Below are 19,136 nucleotides of genomic sequence, written 5' to 3'. Positions count from 1 at the left end.
AAGGTTGCAGCCTCAAGCCAGGCATGTCTTCTGATCAATGACCTTGTACCTGCAGCTCTGGATGGTGCTCCCACAGCAGAAAACCCCACCTGATTGACTGTTTAGTGACCTGACTGAATGGGCAAGTTCCAATAATTTTGTCCACACCATCAGACACTTCTGAAATCTTCTCATTCAACTGGTCTAGTAGACCAAATCTGAAATTTGGTCATATGTATTTGACAATTTAAGGCCCTGAACGCCAGAGTGGCAGCTGTGTACATATCTGGTCTAGGAGAGTAAACATAAAATTTGGTAAGGTGCGTCTAACAATAATATTGAAGGCCAGAGTGGCAGCTATGGACAAATTCTTTGCAAATCGCTCAGGATTCTACTTTGTCAATGGGAACAGTACTGGGAGAATGTACAAGTCTGGATCCCTTCTCTAGATCCACATACACCACTGCTAGAACTGTCACAAGGTTCTTGAAAAGAATCTTGTGAGGCTTTGGAACCATATAGGACCTATCAGACTTTTTAGGGTTAGGTAGCTGATCATTTAATTCCCTGCAGGATGCTAACGGTATATCCTGTACAGCTTCCAAACCTGAGAAACACTGCATCAAATTTAGCTGCATCAAAAGCTCAGTAAATCAAAATATTATTTCTTTGCACCCAGTACCACTTTGTCCAACCATCTGAAGTGGTCCTTCACCCCAAACAGCATCTCCAAATGAGATTCTGTCTGTGACTGAAGAACAGGGCTTGTTGCCATCAAGAGAGAGAGAGTGTGTGTGTGTGTGTGTGTGTGTGTGTGTGTGTGTGTGTGTCAAACTCAGTGGTGAGACCTTTGGGAAGAGTAATCATCCAACTCTTTTCCCTCATTTTTTGAGGAATCATTGTCCCTCTCTTGGCAGAAAGGACTCCACTGAAGGTTGGTCTCCACTAGTCCAAGCACAGCCACTCCTTGAGATTAGCCTGAGAGGCAAGTGGGAAGGACAGTCACTTGCTGCCTGAGGCCCAGGCAATTACAGGGAGCTGGTGTGGGCACACTATGCCTGAGCCTCTGAGTCCTTTTTATGGGCTGCTTTCTTGAAGACCAGGAATGTTGGGTGGGATTCCTGGACCCCCAAACTCTCTTACCCTCATTGCTCACTCTGACTAGAAAAACTGTCAGTACATCATCAGCTCCCTGAAACAACGTCAGCCACAAACCCAAGGTGGGGCAGCTAGCATCAACCCCATGCAAGGGTTCTCAGTTCAGTGGGACATGCCTTGATCTGCATGCAAGATGGCCTCCAACGATGCTTATCCTGATGCCTTGTGTCTGAGATGCGCGAGGGCCAAGGGCTGTGAAAGTGCCTCACCAGGGCTGACATCCTATAGTAAAATAGTGACACTGGATGCATTCACTACATTATATGGTTTTCCCGATTGCCTTCTTCTTAGTCTACCTTTTTAATCACTTCTTAGGGGAACGTATGAGATTGAGGCAAACTCGAAGATCTCATGGCAGTGACAGTCAAGCCCATGAGTCTCTTCTGATCTAAAGAATTTTAAAGGGAACACTCCTTTCTCCTGCATGTTTTTGGGATAGAGTCTATAATGTTTAATACTGTGACCTAGACCTAAACCGTCACAATCTATGCCAGTCTTTGTGTGCTTTTATCTAACACAAAAGAATCTGCCTTCTTTCTTCGAGTTTGAGATGCCATGAAATAACATGTTAGACATCAAACTCTACTAAACTACACAGAGTTAACTATCCCTATCAAATCACAATAAATAAAAATTATTCCAAGGGATAATTTCATAGCTTACCTTTGGAGAAAGCTGAAGAACTCCGAATTATGGATACACAAAACTGGTATATATGCTGTAAACTATGGCAAGAAAGTTCTGAAATAACACGAGTGGACATCAGCTTTAAGTCAAGCAAGTTCTGACTTCCCTAAAGGGTGTAGTTGTAACTAACCTACAGTGGCAAGGGCAATGAGCTCTGGATGTCAAGCAGGATATTCATAGGTTCATAGGTTCATAGGTTAGTACTAGGCTAACTGCTCTTGCGAGCCATTTTTAAGTCTCTCCCAGTTATCCTGTGTGATTTCAAACCCCTATCTTGTGTTTGTGCAAAAGGCACACCTTAAGGCCACCACCCTCCCAACCCTTCTGCAACTGAAGATCCAGTGGGGTAAGGACTACTGCAATAGTGTACTATACAAAAAATCTGCTCTTACAATGAAAAGCAAAATAAAAATTAAATTACCTCTCGCAGTTGTTCTAGCATCTCCAGTTCTTCCCTCAACTGTTCCATTTTCCTCCGTATCGTAAATTGAGGATCTACTGATTCAACATTCCTTTGTGACCTTAAAAAGCCTGCCAGAAAAGAAAAAATTCAGGTTACACAATATCAGCAAAAATGTATTACAACCATCCCCTTAAAAACATATTGCTAACATTTTGTATATATTAAAGACTAGATGACTGTGTTTAGATATATGTAAATTTAAAGCAAACTGAATAAAAAATACTCTACTAACATTAAACACATACAAATAAAGAAGAATATAAATCTTATCTCTGTTGGTCAAAACACAATACTCAAACATCTCAGCATACCCTATTAACATTAAAAACATGCAGTGGCGGCTGGTGTAAACTTAATACTCAAACATTTCAGCATGTGTGAAAGAATGCATATGGCCTCTGGAGAAATCACAGCCACTAGAGGGAGTCAGCTGCATAAGAAAAAAGCCTCACTGTTCCATTCCGCAGTACATGACAGCGTCCTTCTAAGTATCTCTGACTCTCACTTCAAGAGAGGACCACGGGTTACAGGGCAAAACAAATGGATGAAAGCAATCAAGACAAGGATGAAAGGTAGACTGGCTCTTCAACAGAATAAAAATATTTCAATGCATTGGTCTGCATGACATGTTAGAAATATGTAGATGGAAACAAAAGCATTTGTGAGCCATATTTTAAATTACTGTTAAATACATTACTGGAATAGATACAGTCAAAAAGTATAAGATAAACCAAACTCTTCAACTCATACAAAACTACTTCACAAATCTCTTGCAGTGCACATTTTAATTATAATAGTTATTCAAAGTTCTTCCAAACTCTTAACATCTGCCCAGAGCAAACTAGAAATGCCAGAACATTATTTTGCAAATCCTACAATTGAATAAAACTGAGAAAATGTGACTGCAGTAATCTTATCCATGTAGACCCTTTGTCTGTCACAGTGGTTGCTACAAAATGGGTAACATGATAAAAGTAAAAATGAAAAGCAAACAAGAAACAAGCTCAAGATACATTGCTTAAACTGAATCATAAACAGGTTATGGACCACACATGATTGGCATTCTGTTTAGTTTACGGGTAAAGCCTGTAGAGATGACTGGAAGTCTCCAACAAGTGTAATGAGCTTTTAAAATAATGGAATCCTGTCCTTTAATACCCAAGGCTTATACATTATCTAGTCAAGTATTCTCTGCATGGCAACAACAGAAAGGCTTTCAATGTTGGCAATTCTTTAACAGTATGCTTATTAAAGCTTACTTGCATCTTACGATGTCAGACAAGCTTACCTTATCACATTAAAGCATTGCTACTTAAACACAGAGCAACAGGCACTTTGAGTAATAAGCATAAATCAACAGTACAAAAATATGACAGAAACCAGACCATTCTGCAAAATCAAGGACAGATGAAAAGCCACTGTAGTACTTATGCAGTGTGTCCTCCCCATCCAAGGTAGATACAACTACTCCTTGCCTTGCTTGGACACATCCAGAGTCACTACATGGGGGAGTGGGGTGCAACAAGCATGTCACAATTTGAAATCTCTCTGGCTGACTGTGATGGCCCTGACACATTTGTCATACCTCTCAACTTCAAGAGCAAGAAATCTGGACAAAGCCATACACAGAAGTGGGACAAAGGCACAACAAGAAGGACAATTTTTAAATATTGCTCTAATAAACTTAGAAAGATAATAGAATAGGTCTTAGTATGAATTTTCTGAAGGGTATAAAATCTGAAACTCAAATGTCTGTCATTTTCTAACTTCAGTCTTTAGTGATTTGTCACTAATTTGCCAAAAACACAATTTTATGAAAATGGACCAAAATGTGATGCAAAAATATAAAATAGACACACAATACAGCTTCTACCTGTCAAAGAAGGGACACTTTAATATTAGTACTGCTACCTTGAGCAGCTGACAAAATAAAAGAATCTACATGCATTTCAAGTAATCTATAACTTTGATTATTACAGTTATTTCTTAATTGTAAACCCTCCATGTTTTCTTCCAAAATTGCTATTTTATGGAGGGATTATTAGGGGAAGAGCAACATTTTGAGCCAAAAATTGGGGACAGTTGAGAGGTTGGCTATGCCTAATTCTATAAAGCAATTTATTTGCATGTACCTCTCAACCTGTTAATGCAGTAAATCTGAACAAGGCCAAATATATTGGGGCACATATAAACAGTACTAAAATTGCTCTTGTATAAATTGAGACAGTTGATAGAACGGCTCTTACTTTAACATGCATTTTTATGAAGGTTATGAAGTCTGAAACTTATTATTTAGTGACTTCTGGCAAATCATTTAGGAATTAAAACTACAAATTTTATGAACAACAAACCAAAAATAAGAAGCAAAAATCTATTCATTCTTTGAAAATCTGGACAGTTGGGAGGTATAGTTCAGCTGGGCCTGTCTGAGTTTGCTGCCCTTCCCCCTGACAAAATAATGGTTGAACTGGAGCCTCTGCAGCCATTCCAATTAACCATTACTTGGCTATTTCACTCCATTTACCATAAACACTAATGTGCATACTGCTTTACTTCAATGATTGGACTTCATTTGAAAGTTTTATTTTGTATTTTACAGCACAAACATTAAGTAATCTGTTAAACAAAGCAATGCAGTCTCACAATGAAAACTTAGCATTAAAACTTCTCTGCCCTTGAAACTCACATTCATTGAAACAGCATTGAAACCCACATTCAAAGAAAATACATTTTGCCAGTGGCAGATAAAGATTAATTTTGGGCTGTTTTCAATCATAGGCCCCTTGCATATGAAACATACATGTGCTCTTTGATACACCTTCCTCATTGTACTAAAATTATATTCCTTGTACAATACAGTACACTTGTTAGAGGGTGTTTTAAATTTGTTTTGAACATTTTCCAGTAAGCAATGAAACAAAACATATGCACCCATAATGGCAAAACTGCCCAGTTGAGAACATTTATCATAAAAAGTCTACTCAGACTTCCACAGTCCACCATTATTAGTAAATATACACAATTCTACAGTCCACCATTATTAGTAAATATGCACAATTCCACAGTCCACCATTATTAGTAAATATGCACAATTCTACAGTCCACCATTATCAGTAAATATGCACAATTCTACAGTGCACCTTTAATCAGTAAATATGCACAATTCTACAGTCCATATTCAGTGAATTCAGTTCTTGCCATAGCTGTCAACCTTAGCACAAAACCTGGACGAAGCCAATAATGGGGAATACAGTCCCAAAAATAGGGACAAATTTAAAATATTCATCTTATAAACTTAGAAAATTGCTAGAAAAAGGTTGTGCTACTATGTATTCTGAAGAACATGAAGTTTGAAATTCAAATGCCGGTCAATTCTACTGGACAGAACAAAACAATTTTCAGCAGAGACGAGGATTAATACTGCAGACACGCCTTTGTAAAATGGCAGGGCATCAGAGCAAATCCACACAAACACAGGCAGGAGATGCAGACTCAAACAGAAGCCACCCCAACCAAGAATCAAACCAGAAAACCTATAGCTGTGAGGCAACAATACTACCACCGCACCATCAATTATGCAAGGAATTAAACATTCAGAAACCTGAAGTCTGAAATTCAAATGCCTGTCAATTTTACTGCGGACAGAACAAAACCAATTTTCAGCAGGGATTAAAACTGCAGACACGCCTTTGTAAAATGGCAGGGCACCAGAGCAAATCCACACAAACACATGGAGGAGATGCAGACTCCACACAGAAGCCACCCCAACCAAGAATCAAACCAGAAAACCTATAGCTGTGAGGCAACAATACTACCACTGCACCATCAAATCTGCAAGGAATTAAACATTCAGAAACCTGAAGTCTGAAATTCAAATGCCTGTCAATTTTACTGCGGACAGAACAAAACAATTTTCAGCAGAGATGCAGGGATTAATACTGCAGACACGTCTTTGCAAAATGGCAGGGCACCAGAGCAAATCCACACAAATACAGGGAGGAGATGCAGACAGAAGCCACCCCAACCAAGAATCAAACCAGAAAACCTATAGTTGTGAGGTAACAATACTATCACTGCACCATCAATTATACAAGGAATTAAACATTCAGAAACCTGAAGTCTGAAATTCAAATGCCTGTCAATTTTACTGCGGACAGAACAAAACAATTTTCAGCAGAGACGAGGGATTAAAACTGCAGACACATCTTTGTAAAATGGCAGGGCACCAGAGCAAATCCACACAAACACAGGCAGGAGATGCAGACTCCAAACAGAAGCCACCCCAACCAAGAATCAAACCAGAAAACCTATAGCTGTGAGGCAACAATACTACCACCGCACCATCAATTATGCAAGGAATTAAACATTCAGAAACCTGAAGTCTGAAATTCAAATGCCTGTCAATTTTACTGCGGACAGAACAAAACCAATTTTCAGCAGGGATTAAAACTGCAGACACGTCTTTGTAAAATGGCAGGGCACCAGAGCAAATCCACACAAACACATGGAGGAGATGCAGACTCCACACAGAAGCCACCCCAACCAAGAATCAAACCAGAAAACCTATAGCTGTGAGGCAACAATACTACCACTGCACCATCAAATCTGCAAGGAATTAAACATTCAGAAACCTGAAGTCTGAAATTCAAATGCCTGTCAATTTTACTGGACAGAACAAAACAATTTTCAGCAGAGATGCAGGGATTAATACTGCAGACACGTCTTTGTAAAATGGCAGGGCACCAGATCAAATCCACACAAATACAGGAGGAGATGCAGACAGAAGCCACCCCAACCAAGAATCAAACCAGAAAACCTATAGTTGTGAGGTAACAATACTATCACTGCACCATCAATTATACAAGGAGTTAAACATTCAGAAACCTGAAGTCTGAAATTCAAATGCCTGTCAATTTTACTGCGGACAGAACAAAACAATTTTCAGCAGAGACGAGGGATTAAAACTGCAGACACATCTTTGTAAAATGGCAGGGCACCAGAGCAAATCCACACAAACACAGGCAGGAGATGCAGACTCCAAACAGAAGCCACCCCAACCAAGAATCAAACCAGAAAACCTATAGCTGTGAGGCAACAATACTACCACCGCACCATCAATTATGCAAGGAATTAAACATTCAGAAACCTGAAGTCTGAAATTCAAATGCCTGTCAATTTTACTGCGGACAGAACAAAACCAATTTTCAGCAGGGATTAAAACTGCAGACACGTCTTTGTAAAATGGCAGGGCACCAGAGCAAATCCACACAAACACATGGAGGAGATGCAGACTCACACAGAAGCCACCCCAACCAAGAATCAAACCAGAAAACCTATAGCTGTGAGGCAACAATACTACCACTGCACCATCAAATCTGCAAGGAATTAAACATTCAGAAACCTGAAGTCTGAAATTCAAATGCCTGTCAATTTTACTGCGGACAGAACAAAACAATTTTCAGCAGAGATGCAGGGATTAATACTGCAGACACGTCTTTGTAAAATGGCAGGGCACCAGAGCAAATCCACACAAATACAGGGAGGAGATGCAGACAGAAGCCACCCCAACCAAGAATCAAACCAGAAAACCTATAGTTGTGAGGTAACAATACTATCACTGCACCATCAATTATACAAGGAGTTAAACATTCAGAAACCTGAAGTCTGAAATTCAAATGCCTGTCAATTTTACTGCGGACAGAACAAAAACAATTTTCAGCAGAGACGCAGGGATTAAAACTGCAGACACATCTTTGTAAAATGGCAGGGCACCAGAGCAAATCCACACAAACACAGGCAGGAGATGCAGACTCCAAACAGAAGCCACCCCAACCAAGAATCAAACCAGAAAACCTATAGCTGTGAGGCAACAATACTACCACCACACCATCAATTATGCAAGGAATTAAACATTCAGAAACCTGAAGTCTGAAATTCAAATGCCTGTCAATTTTACTGCGGACAGAACAAAACCAATTTTCAGCAGGGATTAAAACTGCAGACACGTCTTTGTAAAATGGCAGGGCACCAGAGCAAATCCACACAAACACATGGAGAAGATGCAGACTCCACACAGAAGCCACCCCAACCAAGAATCAAACCAGAAAACCTATAGCTGTGAGGCAACAATACTACCACTGCACCATCAAAATATACAAGGAATTAAACATTCAGAAACCCTTAAGTCTGAAATTCAAATGCCTATCAATTTTATTTAACATTTTTTAATCAGGACAGTCTGACTTGGAACAAATAAACAAATTTTCAGCAGAGGCCCAGGAAGAAATAATGCAGACATGTTTTTGTAACATGGGAGGGCACAAAAGCAAACCCACACAAACACAGGGAGAAGATACAGACCCCACAAAGAAGGAACCCCAGCCAAGAATCAAACCCAAGAACCTGCAGCTGTGAGGCAACAATGCTACTACTACACCATCAAATATCAAGCATTGCAACATTTACAAACCACAGATATTATGAGGAACAGATCAGATCGAATATGAGGTAAAAATCTGAAATTTTTTACAAATGGTGGTGGGTAGGGAACTCAAGTCTTTAACACCTGCATACAGGGTACAGGGTTCAAGCCTGAGGCATTCCCTACCACACCACCATAAGCACCTGGGGCATTTTCTCACACACACACACACACACACACACACACACACACACACACAAGTAAAGCACAAGCACCATACACAAACTCCAGTAAAGCACAAGCACCATACACAAACTCCAGTAAAGCACAAGCACCATACACAAACTCCAGTAAAGCACAAGCACCATACACAAAGAAAAAGCACAAACTCAAGCACCATACACAAATAAAAAGCACAACCTTACCTGAATGAATACATCCAGAGTTAACGTCCGTACATACATCCTTCCCGCGCAATACTGAAGACCCGAGATCCCAATGCTCCTTGCCGATGAGATCCCTAAGGCTCTGTCCCGAGTCCCTGCTGCTCCTCTTGCAGTCCGGACGCGTCCCATAATCCTGGCGGGTCTGTGCACTGTAAAAGTGCACAGACGCTCCTTGTGTCCCCCTATGGGGACGGCCGGGCTGCCTTGAGCATGCGCATAGACCGATAAGCCGGGACTCGGTCTATGCGCATGCGCGAAGTCCGCGAATTTTAAAAATATTTTTTTATTTTTCATTTTTTTTTCTTTCTTTTTTTATTTTTGAGGGGGCTGCAGTCCGGCAGCCCTATGCCACGAGCCGCCCCTGAAAACATGCAAATAAAGATAAACAAATACAAATCTTAACTCTGTTGGTGTAAACTTAATACTCAAACATTTCAGCATGTGTGAAAGAATGCATATGGCCTCTGGAGAAATCACAGCCACTAGAGGGAGTCAGCTGCATAAGAAAAAAGCCTCACTGTTCCATTCCGCAGTACATGACAGCGTCCTTCTAAGTATCTCTGACTCTCACTTCTAAGAGGAACACACGGGTTACAGGGCAAAACAAATGGATGGGAAGCACTGCCCATGACAAGGATGAAAGGTACGACTGGCTCTTCAACAGAATAGAAATAAATGGGTCTACAGGACATGTGAGAAAGGTGTGTGTGGTTATGTGAGATGGGGGTGTTCCTAAAAAAAGCATTTGTGTGTCTGTGTGCTATACCAGTATGACACTGCAATCAAATCCAGCTGCTCTTAAAAGTGCCAGTTAGCCATATTTTAAATTCACCCCAGCTGTTGCACAAACGCTTCTGCGACAGTTACTGGAGTATAGATACAGGTAAAAAAGTCCTAAGATAATTCAAACTCTTCAATACTCATACAAAACTAGGTCTGCACAAATCTCTTGAAGTGAGCACATTTTGAAGAGAATCCTACAAAGTTATTCAAAGTTCTTCCAAACTCTTAACATCTGCCCAGAGCAAACTCAGAAATGCCAGAACATTATTTTGCAAATCCTACAATCGAATAAAACTGAGAAAACACTATAGTGTGACTGCAGTAATCTTCGCCATGTACACCCTTTGTCTGTCACAGTGGTTGCTACAAAATCGGTAACAATAAATGTACAGTATATTAACTAGCAGGTTTTAAGTATAAACATAACCCTAATCCAAAACTTAAACTGAATCATAAACATAAAAACAACTGTAGGCTATACTACATTTAAGGATGAACTCTGAAGGCTGCAGTATTAATGCAGTGTAAGTGAAGGTTTAAGCTAATTTCAGGATTATATCTAGCTATCTGCAAGATGGGTCAACATTTGGGGAGCTGGTTGAAGAAAATGCAGTGGAGTGCACTCTGCTATACTAATATTTGTAGGCCTTTAAGAGTAATTCCTGAGTCACCAGGATGCATTATCTTTTCAGATACATATATGTACAACCTTCAAATGATTTGTATTGTGTACTGCCATGCCAGAAGTCTGAGAAAGAAAAAACAAAAACAAAACATTTGTTTTACATTTTTAATGACAAATGATTCCCAAAGTAAGGAGTTCAGAAAAATATTGATGAAAGCATGATTTATTCTAAAAGTGAACAGCAAAGGAAAATGTTCTCTAAAGCAGTACAAACTGATCTTCAGTCACTAGCGACTTAACTGCCTACCTACTTCTCTCTCTACCCATTTGTGCAATGACTGACTGAATAGCTTTTTAATCTGGTAAGTGGGCTGGACAAGTACCCTTTCCAGCCATGACCTAGGCCAGATGCATAATGCAGTAGTCTTCAACATTTTCAATAAAATAATCAGTATTTAATACTGCAAGTCATTAAGTACAGAAACATACCCATTACATAAACACATTGTATCCAATGACTACAACAAAAAAATTTAAAACTTTACGACTGATAAACAGAAGTAGATTTTTACAGAAAAAGTGTAAAAGACTGAAATTAAAAACAGTAATCGGTGATTACAATATACTGTTAATTACATTATGAATAAAACTTCAGAATTATTAATATACCCAGAACACCACAGATTCTACTTCTTTCTTGCTTACAGGGCATCAACTTGCTCTGCTCTGTGAAGGGGAATAACAAAGAGCCATAGCTGTTCACTACTTCAAATGAGGGATAAAAGTCCATCTGATCAAGCACATTTACAGAAGAGAAAGAGTGACCATCTCTTGCTAGAGGATGAGGACCATGTAGGAAAGAATCAAGGGGTGAACATGGGTAAAATGAACTATGAAACAAGATCATACCTTAGCTCAAGATCACATGCATATTCATTTGTGCATTCAAAGGAATCTGTTGCATTCTTCCAACCATAAGTACAATTTTATACTGCATTTTTAAACTGTATGTTTGTTATAGTGCTGATTTTAAAACTGTTCTTACTGATCTGTTGCACGTTTTGTCTGCTGTAAGCATAGACTAGATTCTGACCTGCTGAATCTGGTTCTGTTTGTTAAACTGAACACTAAACCAGGCTATCTTTTGTTGGAGAGGGCCCTACTGCACCCTTGTGGCAGGAGTGTGCAGTTAGGACTCATCTGATTGAAGGTTGCTGGCACAGGGCTCAGTCTTGAATTTGCTCACTGTTGCTACATAAGCCTCACGTTTGTGCTGGTTTGACTGACGTTTGCTGGCAAAGGGCTCAGTTTTGAACTTTACTGCTTAAATAGTTTTGAACTTTATTCGTTAAATTGCTTAATTCAGTTTGCTCACTGTTTTAACACAGCTCCACAGCTAGGCGACCAGCCACTGGTCTGCTGTATTCATCTGTGCAATCCAAGGAATCTGTTGCATTCTGCTAACCATAAGTATACTTTTATACTGTATTTTGCACTTTTAAACTGTATTTTTGCTATATTGCTGATAACTGTTCTTGGTGATGCGTCACAATTCTTGTCTGCTGCATCATAGACTAGATCCAGACCTACTGAATCAGGTTCTGTTTGTTAAGCTGAGCACTAAACCAGGCTATCTTTTATTGAAGAGGGCACCTCTGCACCCTTGTGTCAGGAGTGTGCAGTTAGGACTCATCTGATTGAAGGTTGCTGACACAGGGCTCAGTCTTGAATTTGCTCACTGTTGCTACATAAGCCTCATGTTTGTGCTGGTTTTAACACAGCTCCACAGAGTTAGGTGACCAGTCACTGCTCTGCTGTATTCATCTGTTTATGTGCAGCACACCTCTGTGCACCAGCGTGCTCTACCGCAAAGTGGGGGTAACCACTGGCAGTTAGAGAAGGAAAAACTTCAGTAGATAAACCTTTCATAAGTATCTTGCCAGTGATCCATCTGAGAAGTCTTTAAATTGTGCTTAGCTGCTCAGAGTGCCTCAGCTGTGCTTTTGCCCCTTAAACAGTTCCAAAACAACTTAAGTTACAATAGTTTCAAACCACTTAGAAAACCCTCGCTAGTACAGCCCCTTTGTAGAGCACCCAGTTAAACCACACCCTCCATTTTCTCTCCCAACTGTGAAAACAGAATTTAACCTAGCATTATGCATGATCAGGTCTCTCAACATCAAGTACCATTATGACTATATCACAGTTCATGTTGGTGTGAATGACTTGAGATGTAACCCCACCGGACTATATGAAGAGAGACATGATTGACCTTTATGAATATCTATCCCAGGCAGGTATGACCCTGATTGACCCTGAGCAGCATTCTATCCTCACCTAGGATGATACCATAATATAAACAAAAAACTGATTGACTTCAACAACTTGCTTAGTTTCTGTTGTCATTCTAAGGGGATCCAATTCCTGTCAGCCTGGGATGAAATGGTTGATAGACCAGTCTGCTTTGCCAGAGATGGTCTTCACCTGTCACCTCTAGGCTTTTAGTTACTGGTTAAGGCACTTGCTTCCCCCATAGTGTCTTTTTTATGCAAGGCCTCAAGAACAAAATTTCCGATGTGAAAATATCATTCACAAATAAATTAAAGATTATGCTGCTAAACGCTAGGAGTTTACATCAGAAATTGCACTGTCTGGAAGTACTCCTCCCTGGAGGATGTTGACATCTGTGCAGTCACAGAAACTTGGTTCAGGGCTGCAGAGAGTACGCCGGCCTGGCAAGGCTACAATGCTTTCCACACTTTCAAACCGCAAAATGAACGTGTGAGAACCAGAGGAGGAGTATCTATCTTCGTCAAAGATAAATACACCTCTAGACTGGTTATACAGGAAAACTCCATGGAGTTACTCCAAGTTCAACTAACTGTGGGTAAGATCCCCCCCTTCAAGTTACCATTAGCTATAGGCCCCATTCAATGAATCGAGATACCCATGCTGCTTATTTGGACCTACTTGAAGCAATCACATTACAACCAAACACTCTAGTCATGGGTGATTTTAATTATTCCTCCATTGACTGGGAAACTTAGAGTACCAACATGCTCGTACAAAGGTTCCTGGACTTTAACACCAATGCCCTGGAGCAAACAGTATGCAACCCCACAAGGGGCTCAAACATTCTCAACCTAGTCTTCACCAACATGGGTGATTGTTGCACCACCACAAGTATAGGACCCTCACTGGTTAAATATGATTAAAAATCAATCACATTTGAAGTAACTATAACACCTGACCCCTCTTAGGTGAAATCCAGGCTAAAAAAATTCACCAAAGCTATCTATACCCTCCTAAGGGATGGCATAAATAATTTCCAAGCTCCTGTTCCCACAGATGGCATTGACAACTACATTAAGGTATACACAAATGCCCTGAACATGTACTTACACAAATGTATTGACACAGCTGTACCTGACAGGATCAAAAGATCCTGAAGAAAAAAAACAATCCTCCCTTGCGGACATCTAGCATTAATAAATTATACAACAAGATGAAGACGTTGCTGTCTAAGAATAAAAAAGAGAGGTCCCAGCACTGGAAGAACACCCTCCTCTGCTTTAACAAACAAATAAGACAACTTGTAAAATCCTCTAAGAGCAACTTCAAAAAAAATTAGCAACCATAGCTAAGGATAACCAAAAGACATTCTTCAGCTACATCCATAACCTAAAAGGTAGGACCCAGACGTGTGCTGAAATAGCTGTGGATGGCATCACACACACATTTGATCCTGTGAAATATAGCTAACCAATTAGCCAACAGGTTTGGTTGAAAATCCCCCCCCCTCCAAACATTCCCCAAAGCATTCCCTCTACAACTCCTTACCATGCATCTGCAAACAGCAAGTCATTAATGCTCTCTCTCTCTCTCTAAGGCCAAAAATACAGCCTTTACGGGAAGGACTGGAATCCCAGATTGCATTTTAAATGGTCTAAAACATGCGTTAGCAACTCTATTAGGTATTCTCTTCAACCATAGGCTTAGCACTGGTTTTGTCCCTGCTAAATGGAAAACAGCAACCATCATCCCCCATTTATAAAGGCGGTATAGCAACAGACCCTGGGAACTACAGCCCCATAAGCTTAAACAGCTTTATCTATAAGTCCATGGAATTAATCAGCATGGATCTTACAAATAAGGATAGGTGATCTCCAAACCCTTGATCCAACACAGTTTGGTTTTGTCAAAGGCAGGTCATGCCTGTTAAACCTGGCAGACTTCTTCAAAAACATCACCAGAGCTATAGATGAAGGTAAATTCTGTACATACAGCCTACATTGACTTAACCAAGGCCTTCGACACAATCCCAGATTCAGGCATCATTGATAAACTCTCCCAGTTGAATATCAACTGTTATGTCATGAGGTGGGTTTTCTAACTGGCTCACAGACTGATCACACTCAAAGTCGGGGACTTTACCTCAACCAGCAGACCTATCACCAGTTGACTTCCACAGGGGGGCAGTGCTGGCCCCCCTATTGTTTGGAAAATTCTCAGAGGTTCATGTCAAAACAGAGGGGCTGTGGCTGACTATGTTTGCTGATGACTGCAAATTAGATGCAATCACTAAATCCCCAAACAATGTCAATATACTTCAAGAGGGACTTGCACAAACTAATGACTGGCGCCAAAGCCATGGACTCAAACTGACTGCTAAAAAAAATGCATCATCCCCTTTGGTAAAAACAATATCCTTGCAGATTATCATACAAATAATGCCCTGAGTAACAACTCAGTAATGAAAGACTTTGAAACGCAAGCTGATTGTAGCCTAAACTTGGATCACCATGTGTCTACTGTGGTAAGGAAGACATTCTACATCACACACCTCATTAGCAAAGGCATTGCCTCAAGAGCGAAAAGAGGTTATAACATCCCTGTACTCAACCCTCATCAGGCCTATAATCGAGAACAATGCTCCCTTTGGTATGTACCTTACCGGGCACCTGCAGCAACTTGAGAGATCTCAGATTACTAACCAAGAAAATTCAGGGTCTTCAGCACGTCATACACTGACAGACTGAAATCACTGTCACTGTACTCAGTAGGGTACAGACTACTTAGAGGAGGACTTGTGCCTGTCCTACAGAGGAATCTCAGATCCAAACCTAATGGAAATGATGCACATCCACAAGTCAAATGGGACAAGGGTCACCTGCTCATAGGGGGAGTATGTAGATAGGTGACTGCAACATTCTGCGATATCAAGTTAGAGCAACTATGACAATTTTATAAATTTTAATATGAAGCACATTAACCAAACTGTAGCTAAAATTTTGACTTCTTGTTATTTATGGTTCAGTTATTACTTGAACGCAGACACACTGTGAACATTTTGTACGATGTATTAAACTTCATGACAAATCAGCTAAACGGAACTTCTTTTACTTGAAAACCCTGGAATGGATGAGCATAGTGTGTTTAAATGCACTTTAGCTACCTATTATGATTGGTTGTGACAACTGCTTTCTCAATTTTGCAGATTGGGTGATTTTTAAGATAATGAATTAACTTTTTTTTTTTATAATGACTGGTTTGTTCATAATGCAAAGATGGTCTGATAGGTTGTTTTTATTTTAAATATCATGTTATGTGTACTTCTGTTAATGGTCTGTTAAAACAGTAATTTTGATTGAGAAAGCGCTAACTTTCAAAAAAACAGTTTGGATTATTCAGCTGTGTGTCTGCTTATCCTGCCTTTCTTTTTATCCAATATTTATTAACGGCTTAGAAACTTCATTACATTTTGGCTCTATCCTCAATATAAAATATCACAATTTACTAATCTTTAACAATCATAAAACTTAAATTTAATAATAAACTTTCGTAAATGTGTCAAATAAGATTTTGTGACTATATATATAAAAAAAAATCATTATTTGGTACGACCAAAGCCTCATGCAAGAAAAAAAAGGAAAGAATGGAAAGAGGAATTAAATAAAATTCAAGAGAAAGTATGCAAGGTGAAACTAGTTACTGAAAGGAGATAAAAGAAAGACTCTGCGTTCAGTTTTAAAATAAGGAATTCCAACATATTTTAAACTTAAAGTAGCAATAGCCTTAGAGAAAGGGCTGGGAATGTACTGCATTGTTAAATTAGGTATGGTACAACTTCAACCTTCGCCATCTTGTTACTTATGCCCACAAAACTTTAAATTAAGTCCGCTCTTATGTTTTATTCTTATTAATCATTTGATCTGGTACATAGTATGCAAATCACCAAAATGTGTATGATCTTTTAAGTATAAATTCTCAGTACATCGAGTACTTTGCAGAGATCAAGATTCTTAGAATTTTCTGTACAATCTTCTTTTACTAAAGATAAAATTAAAATCTCGTACTACAATCATATCTCGCTTCTTGACAGTACTCATTATTTCTACAGTTTCTCCAGCTATCATCATACCTATTCCTAGAATCCAATTAATATTTGCCGATATAAAAACATGGGGCCTGATTCCAGAAGACTTGCTCTCAGTGTAAGTAACCACTTACACTTAAGGTCTTTTGGAATCTGGCCCCCGTTGTAAACCTGGTTATGGACAGGTCTTGCATCAAAGACGTGCACTTAGACTGAGTGCAGGTCTTTCAAGAAGCAGTGCAGACTTTTACTGAGAGCAACTCTTTAGAAATCTGGTCCTTTGTATTTTTTTGAGTCTCAAAAATTACCTTTACAATCATGTAATGAATGTATAGTTTCAGGCATAATGTGCTTTTTTCCCCAAAAATAAATGTACCCTTCCTTTTCTTACTGAAAGAGTTAGAGTATCTCAACAATTCTTATTTTGTAATTCATTTCTTCTGGTATTACTGTGCTTCTTGTAAAATAAGATCATCTACTTTTTTTCTAAATATATGAATAATGCACCCTTTTTGCACCACTGTTTAAACCATTAATATGCAGTAAAATACATTTAAGATGACCTAGATATAACATTTATTTTAGAAATAAAACATTTATAATTTTCCCCCGAATCTCTATACCTAATTTATAAATTATAACAACATATTAGGGAGCGCTCTATTTATTATGTTTAAATTACAGCTAAGAAAAAACATTCCAATGAGCAATACTTTTCTGATTACAAAAATATGAACAGGTATAACACGGCCTTTAACCCTATATCTTTACTCATCCTCATACAAAAATATTTCCTGTCTTACTTGAACTAATTAACCAGACATGTGTCTCTTTCTCTACTATTCTGTTAATTCAGTTTTCTCTTCTTACAGTTACATTTCATATCTGAAATAAAGATAATATATTTTTTTCAAAATCAGCATCAGCCACAACAGACATGTCTACTAAAATGCCTTTCACTTTTTCTGTTTCCTACTTTCCCCATTCTTCTTTCCCCAGTACTTTTTTCTCTTCCCTCTTTTTCATCCTTCTTTCTTTGCTTTCCATTAGACTTTATATAAAATACATATATATTATCCACTAACACCTATGTGGCATGGAATGTCATCTCTAGCAGCCTACACATATCTTGCATTCCACATCATTTTCTGAAAAATGCATGTAAAAAGCATAAGAAAAACAAATGTAAATATTTTGTGAACAATAAACACTATTAAGACTAAACACAAAGCAGTGATACCAGTAATTACTCTTTACGGTGATAATAATCTGTGCATCCATAGTCTTTTTCATAAATACTGTAATATAATTATAATGCACACTAGCCTCAAATAATATTTTTTCTAAACATTCACGTTTCATATCCTGAAGCCTATACAATCTAGGCATATTGTTAGAACATTTTTGTTAACCAAAAATAAGCTTCCACGTGAAAAAAAATCCTGTAAAGTGCATGTTTGAAATATTAACAGAAATATGAAAACAAAGATTAATTTCTCCACTGCAAGACATCCTAGCTTAACAATATATGTCATTTTGTTAATAACTCCTTGCCCTTTCTAATACTGCCTATTACTAAGCTAGTAAAATCACCAAGCCAGACCTCAAAAATTTCTGAACCCCATAAGGAAATAGGAGTATGAACTAGAAATATACAAAAAATGGGTTTTAGGCTTGAGAGTTATAATTAAATAAAAAAAAAACATTTTTAGCAATACCACATGGTACTACATATCATTTCATTCAGATCTTGAGAGCTACAAATCTTTCATGCAGACAGTGGATACAAATCCATTATTTTCTCCATCCATTCCTGTCTCCTGTCTGATGTTACATTTATTTGATAAACTTTTTGGCAGGTAAGGGCATTTTGCATTTGATTAAAAATATGTTGAAAATCTTCTTCCAGTCAGTCTTTCCCTAACTACAGCATTCTGTTTTTTCTTTTCTACAATATTAGGAGTGCAAGTAGTTTTACTCAGACTCAGCCAAACATACTCTTTCATAAAGATGTTTTTAACTGAAAATTGGGAGAACAGCCTATTTGAAAGCCAACATAAATGTTTGATTTGTCATTTAAAGTAGTGAACTACCATCAAATTGCAGTGTTCTTTTTTTCTTGGTTGTAGAATGGATTATGCAGTGAGACAGCACTACAATGAAAGCTTTTCTGCTTATACAATCCGTCTTCTGCCTTC

General features: G+C 38.7%; 1 protein-coding gene across 1 annotated transcript in view; it reads right to left on the bottom strand.

The window, feature by feature from the left end:
• LRCH1 (leucine rich repeats and calponin homology domain containing 1) overlaps positions 1-19,136 on the bottom strand; it is a gene marked incomplete in the record, with an annotated part of 1,693,846 nt that overhangs the window by 147,303 nt on the left and 1,527,407 nt on the right. Inside the window, 1 exon segment of the mRNA XM_044072038.1 lies at positions 2,246-2,355. Coding sequence (XP_043927973.1) covers positions 2,246-2,355 — 110 coding nt within the window.

This window comes from Protopterus annectens, chromosome 5.part0 (assembly GCF_019279795.1).
Source record: "Protopterus annectens isolate FY-2018-M chromosome 5.part0, PAN1.0, whole genome shotgun sequence".
Lineage (NCBI taxonomy): Eukaryota > Metazoa > Chordata > Ceratodontiformes > Protopteridae > Protopterus > Protopterus annectens.
This window is presented reverse-complemented; position numbering and strand designations above follow the sequence as displayed.